Source organism: Ursus arctos, unplaced genomic scaffold (genome assembly GCF_023065955.2).
Source record: "Ursus arctos isolate Adak ecotype North America unplaced genomic scaffold, UrsArc2.0 scaffold_39, whole genome shotgun sequence".
Lineage (NCBI taxonomy): Eukaryota > Metazoa > Chordata > Mammalia > Carnivora > Ursidae > Ursus > Ursus arctos.
This window is the reverse complement of record NW_026623055.1, coordinates 516,054-525,720: the sequence shown is the minus strand read 5'-3', so window position 1 is coordinate 525,720 and position 9,667 is coordinate 516,054. Positions and strand designations below refer to the sequence as shown.

Here is a 9,667-nt window from a genome sequence, read left to right as displayed (position 1 = left end):
AGAAGTTTCTGTCTAATAACCCACATGTGAGTGGAGGAGAGGTGGAGATAATTGGGACAGTGTCCCTGAGCTCACAGGCCCTGTGGCCCTGGGTTGGGACAGAAGAGTTTCCGTCAGAGTGCAGCCTGGCTGGAGGTGTCCCTGGGGTGACTGAGGGAGTGACCGCCCAGCCCTGAGAGCACAGAGAGCATGTGACTCACTTTCTCTAAGGTTTGAGCGCCGTGGGAAACAGCCCTGAGGCTGCTGTCCCAGAATCAATGTGCTGATCAGCCTAAGGCCCTGACTGGAGCCCAGAGATGGTTGGGGGCTGAGCTGCCCACAGGGACAGAGACTCCCCCGGGGACACCTGAGCACCAGCCTCGTCCCAGGAGAGAAGGTGTTCAGAGCCCATCCTGGCTGCCCTGGTGACAGGACCCCAATAACTCTAGATGTCCCCAGTGCTTCCTGTTGAAGAGGATTCTACCATCTGGATATTATGACGCTGAGGGCTGCTGGGTGAGCACAGGTTGACCCTGACTTCTGGAAGAACCGAGAAGTTGGAAACTGCAGAGTCCCAGACACACTATTCACTCAGACGGAGTGAAGCTGTGTGTGTGTGTGTGTGTGTGTGTGTGTGTGTGTGTGTGTGACCAAAAAGGAAGCAACATGACCCCTGTCCCTCTTATGACTTTGAAACACCCTGAGAGATGTTTCTCCTTGGTGATTCTCTTTATAACCTCCAGGGTCCTGATCTTGCATTTAGAGGTAAGTATGTCAAAGATTTTTACTGGAAAAGGATTTATTTAGGCTGGGAGGACTCATGTGAGAACAGACGTATGAACAATTTACTGAATCAGGAGTCCCGGTCTTGTTGAGTGACAAGAAATCTGCCAATTTTGTTTTTTAATCTCTGCAGACAGAAGACCTACAGCTGTGGGGTTTTCAGGTGTTGGGAAGCAGACGGTGTGGGGGGGTGGAGCTTGCAGCCCCCTCCTTCCTGCCCCCACATCCCAGCGAGACCCACAGTCCCTCATGTCCCCCAGTGTCTACCAGAGTGAGAACAAGTTATTGCTGATGCATGGACCTGTGTGAAAAAACACTACAGTCTGGGGGCGCCTGGGTAGCGCAGTCCTTAAGTGTCTGCCTTCGGCTCAGGGCGTGATCCCGGCGTTCCGGGATCGAGTCCCACATCAGGCTTCTTGGCTGGGAGCCTGCTTCTTCCTCTCCCACTCCCCTGCTGTGTTCCCTCTCTCGCTGGCTGTCTCTCTGTCACATAAATAAATAAAATCTTAAAAAAAAAAAAAGAAAGAAAAAACACTACAGTCTGGGACGTTAAGTATCGAAGAAAAATGTTTCTATTTTGAATCTACCATCCAGAGTATTCTTAGGAATGAGAATCTGGAGCATAAGAGAAATAATCACATATCTTAAAGTATGCAGGCCCTCTATTGTCTGTGGATTCCTCCAACACTCCCCATGGGTGGAGCATCAGTTAATTCTGAAGTGGGTAAAAATCAATAAATCCCACGTGCAAATACCTAAAGGTAGATGAACACATCCTTTTCAGGAAATGTAAGAACTTTGTTTTCATATTAGAGAAAATGACTGGGGCAGGCCTGGGGGCACAGTTGGTTGAGGGTCTGACTCTTGGTTTGGCTCTGCTCCTAATCCTAGGGTCCTGAGGGGCACCTGGGTGGCTCAGGCAGTTAAGCATCGGCCTTCAGCTCAGGTCATGATCTCAGGATCCTGAGCTCTAGCCCCCCACAGGGCACTGAGTGCAGAGTCTGCTTAAGACTCTCCCTCCCTCTCCCTCTGCCTCTCCCTGCTGTGCTCTCTCTCCCTCTCCCTCTACTCTCTCTCAAATCTATAAAGAGACTGACTGGGAGTGTTGGGGACAGAAAACACGGAGCCTGGGGTGAGAGCAGAAAGGAGAATGGGAAGGGTTGCAGGCAGCTGTGTGCTCTGCTCATTCTCTGGTCTAATTTCCAGGGAAAGTACAGCACCATCCTCTCCAGTGTTCTCTGAAATCCTGACATGGAGACGGAGTGGAGACCTGAAGAGGCAGAGGGAGAAACTGAAGCCTGAGGGACAGGGGAGCAGAGCGGAGAAGAGGAGGGAGTGGGGGGTGTTGTCAGGGAGAGTCTGTGGGATCTGGTCCAAGTTCATGTGTAGCTGGTTCAGAGAGAGGAGAGAGTCTCTGTGACCAGGGTTAGTGTCCATACATCAGCTGCAGATGCATCAGCAGTGACACGAGGTCACACTTCATGGAATAAGAGGGTGAAACTGATGTGTGGGTGAGTGTTCGCATTTTCACTGTGGAAACCGTGTTGATTCCTGTTCATCGTCTCCAGATTGAGGGTGATGGGCAGCTGGGCTCTGATATCTCATCTGTCTGTGTCTTCCTGCGATGTCCCCATTTCATCTCACATTATGGGCCTTACAGGAGTGTCTCTCTTTCCCTGATGAATGACAGATCCTCATGCAGAAGCGACCACCCTGCTGTGTCTGTCCATATAGTGTCTTCTGGACAGAGGCTCAGAAACAAGATTCTTGGGTCCAGAGGTTTCTGACCCACTTCGTCCTCGTCTGAGACACTGTGAGGAACGGGAGCTGCTCCCCCCGCCATGAGCCGTAGCCCAGAAACAGTCAGCCTCGTCCTCAGGCTGCAGCCCGGAGATGAGCAGAAGCCCTGCGTAGGCCGAGGTATCCTTGGATCCGGAGAAGCAGCTGGGAACCCCTGAGTCCTGGTGCTTATCTGAGTCTGAGGAGTAGTCCAGGAGATACCGGGGAGGGCTCCCTGGCAGCTGCTGGAACCAGTAAATGGAGGAGCCGCCAACACGGAAGCCACTGCTCAGGGTGCAGGCGAGAGTCTGACTGTTGTTCGTAGACGTGCAGACGGGAGCACAGCTGGGTCAGCACAGGCCGGGACAGGGAGTCTGCAGAAAGAGACACTCATGGGATACTGGAATGGGTCAAAGTAAATCTTGTCTAGACTCTGAACCATGGGGGTGATGCAGTCTAGTCCCTGAGGCCTGTTGTGCAGCAAGAGAGAAGCATGAGGACAGGAGTGCAGACAATTGTGACACAGACCCTGGTCCCCACAGGGGGTTGGGCTGCCTCAGGCCTCATTTTCCCCTCCAGCCTCTGCCCCAGGAGGGGCTGTCCAGGAAAATGAGGCCCGTCCAATGACTGTCCAGCCCCTCCCTGAGCCCTGGTGCTGGAGCTCAGCTCACACCCCACACTGAGGAGGATGCAGGTGGCTTTAGCCCTGGGGACAGCCCTGGGAGGAAGCACCTGCTGAGACCACACACAGGTCCCCTGGGGAGACTCTGCTAGGCCAGACGGGACACAGCTGCTGAGTCCCATCTGGGATCACTGTACCAGGTCCCAGACCCAGGCTCCTTTGAATTGTTCTCATTAATGAACTGCTTAGGGAGCAAGAGGCGGTCCCATCGCGCCACCTGCTGGCCAAATGCACACATGTCAGTCACCATGGCCCGAAGCCCTGAGAGTCCAGCTGGTGTCTGCACCTCACTAGGTCTGATATCCAGATACTATGGTTTTTTAGGTCGGCTGATGATATTGTTGAGTCTCCCTCTCAGAACCAGTCCTGGTCTATGAGAAGGTAAACACGTACATATATTATCTGAAAATTAGTAAGAGGAAAATCTCTTTTGCATGGAGATCAGAGACCAGTAGGGGGAGCTCTCAAGACCACAACTCCTCAAATGCAGACCCAGCAGGAGAAGACAGACCTTGCAAGTCTGCACTATGTTAGCTTCTCCCTTACTGCCTCAGGAAGAGAAAGACTTCCCCTTCCCTGGCAACAGCCCAGCCAATGAGAAATTGTCACAGCTCAACCAATGACATGCCGTTTTACCTAGAATTCCCCTTTCCTCCCTTAGATTTTGTCTTTCACAGCCCTTCCACACTCACCCTTTGCTCTACAAAAGAGCGCCCCTATCCTTTGTTCTCTGGACTTGCCGGTGGTTTTCCCATACTTTACCTGTCCTGGATTTCCATTTTGTACTTTTCTTGAATATAACCCATTATCACTGGGAAAATAAAAGGCACATTTGTTTTTAATGCTCAGAAAAACAAAAGAAGTAGCCAGTGACCCCCACAGGAGATTCCAGATAAACCTGAAGGACCCATATGTGCCACATCTGACGTGACACACCAGGGAAGAGTGGATGTGCTTTTGTTTGTTTGCGTGTTTGAATGTCCTATGAGGGGTCTTCAGGGCATCCGTATACATTGGACACTTTATAGGATCTAAAGATTCTCAGCGATATGTTCAAAAGATCACAATTGGGGGGGCGTTAAGATGGCGGAGGATTGGGGACCTCTTTTTCGGCCGGTCCCCCGAGTCGAGCTGGGTAGGTACCATACCATCCTGAATATCCACGGAATCAGCCTGAGACGCAGGAAGATACATCTGGATCTCTACAAATGAACATCTCCGGCGCTGAGTATTGAGGTATGAAGAGCGGAGCTGTGAAACCGCGCACAGATATCAGAAGATAAACGAAAGGGGGAGGGAGCCGCCACATTCGGTTACCGGGAAGCAGTAGCCAGCTACACGGGGGAGCGGGTGGACTCGCAGACCGGACCCGCGAGAGAGCAGACTGAGACCGTGAACCGGGGAACGCGTGCCACCAGACTGAAACGGAGCTGCGGTGTGCTCACTGGAACCAGACTAAGACTGGGAGCTCAGGGAATGCGTGGGGGCAGCTGGCGGCAGTGGAGGGCGGAGTTAGAAACACAAAGGACAGAGATGCGCCGGCTCTGGAAGTGAGGGCTGGGATGCCGGGTGTGGGGCGCACATCCCAGGATGCTACAGGGTTGAGCAGCACCAAAAGAAACAAAGTTAAAGTGGCCAGAACATCGGTGGAGAACGGTCTGCGATCCCTCTGAGACAGAGGCTGAGATTCGGCCACTACTGCTTTGACTCTCAGAAGAGGCACAGTAAACCTCCAGGGAGAGCCACCAGAGATCCAAAGCCTGGAAATTCGGGCTCACAGTGTGCCCATCCCCATCACCCCTCGCAGGGGACATGGAGACTCTACCCAAACAGGGTGTCGGCACGGCAGGCCCCTCCGCCAGAAGGCAGGCTGAAAAATCAAGAAGCCCACATCCCTAAGATCCATATAAAACAAGGGCACAAGGCCTGGGTCCCGGTCAATAATGTGGGCTCTGGGCAACTCCGCAACCACTCCTCATCAGAATGACGAGAAGGAGAAGTCCCCCCAAGCAAAGAAAAGACAATGAGTCTGTGGCCTCTGCCACAGAACTAATGGATATGGATATAACCAAATTATCAGAAATGGAATTCAGAGTAACAATGGTCAAGATGAGGTGTAGACTTGAAAAAAGTATTAATGAAAATGTTAATGAGAATATAGAATCTCTAAGGGCAGAAATGAGAGCAAATCTGGCAGAAATCAAAAATTCTATGAGCCAAATGCAGTCAAAACTAGAGGCTCTGACGGCCAGGGTGAATGAGGCAGAAGAACATATCAGCCAATTGGAGGATGGGTTACAGGAAGAAAAAGCTAAAATAGAATGTGAACTCAAAAAATCCACGCTCAGGAATGTAGTTTACGGGAGATTACTGACTCAATGAAACATTCCAATGTCAGAATCATCAGCATCCCCAAGGGGGTAGAGAAAAACAGAGATCTAGAAGAGATATTTGAACAAATTGTAGCTGAAAACTTCCCTAACCTAGCAAGGGAAACAAATTTCCATGTCCAAGAGGCAGAGAGGACCCCTCCCAAGCTCAACCACAACAAAACTACACCACATCACGTCACATCACAGTGCAATTCGCAAATATTAGATCCAAGGATACACTATTGAAAGCGGCCAGGGCAAAGAAATTTCTCACCTACCAAGACAAAGTTATCAGAATTATGTCAGACCAGTCTACATAGACCTGGAATGAGAGAAAGGGTTGGGGAGGCATTTTTAAAGCTCTTTCAGAGAAAAACATGCAGCCAAGGATACTTTATCCAGAAAGGCTGTCATTCAGAATTGATGGAGAAATAAGGACCTTCCAGAATCCCCAGTCATTGACCAATTACATAACCACGAAAGCAGCCCTACAGGAGATATTAAGGGGGGTTCTATAAAGGTAAAAAGGACCCAAGAGTGATACAGAACAGAAAGTCACAATCGATAGAAACAAAGAATTTACTGGCAACATGGCATCATTAAAATCATATCTCTCAATAATCAGTCTCAATGTAAATGGCCTAAATGCTCCCATAAAATGTCACAGGGTTGCAGATTGGATAAAAAGACATGACCCATGCATTTGCTGTCTACAAGAGACTCATTTTGAACCTAAAGATACATTCAGACTGAAAGTAAAGGGATGGAATACCATCTTTCACGCTAATGGACCTCAAAAGGAAGCTCGGGTAGCAATTCTCATACTAGACAGTTGGGATTTTAAACTAAAGACTATAGTTAGAGACACAGAAGGGCACTATATTTTTCTTAAAGGATGTATCCAACAAGTGGATATGACAATTATAAATATATATCCCCCAAAAGGGGAGCAGCAAGATACACAAGCCAACTCTTAACCAGAATAAAGAGACGTATAGATAAAATACGCTAATAGTAGGGGACCGCAACACTCCACTATCAGAAATAGACAGAACACCCATGCAAAAAATCAGCAAAGAAACAAGGGCTTTGAATGCCATACTCTACGAGCTGGACCTCATAGATATATATAGAACACTACACCCCAGAACCAAAGAATACTCATTCTATTCTAATGCCCATGGAACATTCTCAAGAATAGACTATGTTTTGGGACACAAAACAGGTCTCAACCGATACCAAAAGACTGAAATTATTCCCTGCACATTCTCAGACCACAATGCTTAGAAAATGGAACTCAACCACAAGGAAAAATTTGGAAGAAACTCAAACACATAGAGAGTAAGAACCATCCTGCTCAGGAATGATTCAATAAACCAGGAAATCAAAAATCAATTTAAACAATTTATGGAGACCAACGAGAATGAAAACGCAATGGTCCAAAACCTATGGGATACTGCAAAGGCAGTCCTAAGGGGGAAATACATAGCCAGCCAAGCCTCACTCAAAAGAATAGAAAAATCTAAAATGCAGTTTTTATATTCTTACCTCAAGAAACTGGAACAACAACAGAGGGACAGATCTAATCCATGCACGAGGAAGCAGTTGACCAAGATTAGAGCAGAAATCAATGAATTAGAAACCAGGAGTACAGCAGAGCAGATCAACAGAACTAGAAGCAGGTTAAAATTGTGAGAATCAATAACATTGACAGACCACTGGCAAGACTTATCCAAAAGAATAGAGAAAGGACCCAAATTAATAAATTATGAATGAAAAAGGAGAGGTCACAACCAACAACAATGAAATTGGAAGGCTTATTAGAAACGTTTATCAAGAGATTTATGGCAATAAATTAAGCAATCTGGAAGAGATGGAGGCCTTCCTGGAAACCCATAAAGTGCAAAGACTGAAACAGGAAGAAATTGATTTTTTTAACAGGTCATTTAATTATGAAAAGATTGAGTCAGTGATAAACAACCTTCCAAAAAACAAAACTCCAGGCCCGGATGGTTTTCCTGGGGAATTCTACCAAACATTCAAAGAAAAAATAATTCCTATTCTCCTAAAGGTATTTAAAATTGGAAACAGAAGGAAAGCTACCAAACTCATTCTATGAGGCCAACATTACCTTGATCCCCAAATCAGGCAATGACCCCATCAAAAAGGAGAATTACAGACCAATTTCCCTAATGAACGTGGATGCCAAAATCTTCAACAAGATCCTGGCTAATAACTACTGGGTATTTACCCCAAAGATACAGACGTAGTGAAGAGAAGGGCCATATGCACCCCAATGTTCATAGCAGCAATGTCCACAATAGCTAAATCGTGGAAGGAGCCGAGATGCCCTTCAACAGATGACTGGATTAAGAAGTTGTGGTCCATATATACAATGGAATATTACTCAGCTATCAGAAAGAACGAGTTCTCAACATTTGCTACAACATGGACAGCACTGGAGGAGATAATGCTAAGTGAAATAAGTCAAGCAGAGAAAGACAACTATCATATGATTTCTCTCATCTATGGAACATAAGAACTAGGATGATCAGTAGGGGAAGAAAGGGATAAAGAAAGGGGGGGGTAATCAGAAGGGGGAATGAAACATGAGAGACTATGGACTATGAGAAACAAACTGAGGACTTCAGAGGGGAGGGGGGTGGGGGAATGGGATAGACCGGTGATGGGTAGTAAGGAGGGCACGTATTGCATGGTGCACTGGGTGTTATACACAACTAATGAATCATCGAGCCTTACATCGGAAACCGGGGATGTACTGTATGGTGACTAACATAATATAATAAAAAATCATTTAAAAAAAAAAAAAAAGATCCTGGCTAATAGAATCCAACAGCACATTAAAAGGATTATCCATATTGACCAAGTGGGATTCATTCCTGGGATGCAAGGGTGGTTCAACATTCGCAAATCGATCGGTGTCTTAGACTTTATCCGGAAAGAAAAATTCAAAAATCATATGATTCTCTCAATAGAGGCAGAAAAAGCATTTGACAAAATACAGCATCCTTTCCTGATTAAAACCCTTCAGAATGTAGGGATAGAGGGTACATTCCTCAATCTCATAAAAACCATCTATGAAAAGCCTCGAGCAAATATCATTCTCAATGGGGAAAAGCTGGACGCCTTTCCCTTAAGATCAGGAACACGACAAGGATGCCCACTCTCGCCACTATTATTCAACATAGTACTAGAAGTCCTTGCAACAGCAATCAGACAACAAAAAGAGATAAAAGGTATCCAAATTGGCAAAGAAGAAGTCAACATGTCTCTCTTCACAGATGACATGATACTCTATATGGAAAACCCAAAAGAATACACTCCCAATGTATTAGAAGTGATAGAGCAATTCAGTAATGTGGCGGGACACAAAATCAATGCTCAGAAATCAGTTGCATTTCTATACACGAATAATGAGACTGAAGAAAGAGAAATTAGGGAATCCATCCCATTTACAATACCACCAAAAACCATACGTTATTTTGGAATTACCTTAACCAGAGATGTAAAGGACCTATATTCTAGAAACTATAAATCACTCTTGAAAGACATTGAGGAAGACACAAAAAGATGGAAAAATATTCCATGCTCATGGATCGGAAGAATTAACATAGTGAAAATATCCATGCTACCCAGAACAATGTACACTTTCAGTGCTATCCTGATCAAAATACCGAGGACATTTTTCAAAGAACTGGAACAAATAGTCCTTAAATTTGTTTGGAACCAGAAAAGGCCCCGAATCACCAAGGAACTATTGAAAACGAAAAACAAAGCTGGGGGCATCACAATGCCGGATTTCAAGCTGTACTACAAAGCTGTGATCACAAAGACAGCATGGTACTGGCACAAAAACAGACACATAGACCAATGGAACAGAATAGAGAGCCCAGAAATGGACCCTCGGCTCTTTGGGCAACTAATCTTTAATAAAGCAGGAAAAAACATCCAGAGGAAAAAAGACAGTCTCTTCAATAAATGGTGCTGGGAAAATTGGACAGCTACATACAAAAGAATGAAACTTGACCATTCTCACACCATACACAATGAT

The 9,667-nt window shown here is 46.4% G+C and overlaps 1 protein-coding gene across 2 annotated transcripts in view; it reads right to left on the bottom strand.

Annotated features, from left to right (window-relative positions):
- Nucleotides 1-637: 637 nt before the first annotated feature.
- The window catches only part of LOC125282341 (guanine nucleotide-binding protein G(olf) subunit alpha-like), a 54,519-nt gene continuing 45,489 nt past the window's right edge, over nt 638-9,667 (bottom strand). Inside the window, exon 5 of one of the 2 annotated variants that reach the window (XM_048216939.2) lies at nt 638-2,915. In XM_048216939.2, coding sequence (XP_048072896.1) covers nt 2,892-2,915 — 24 coding nt within the window. In that variant the 3' untranslated portion in view covers nt 638-2,891. The remainder of the gene's footprint in view (nt 2,916-9,667) is intronic. The other variant, XM_048216938.2, reaches the window with a different exon arrangement.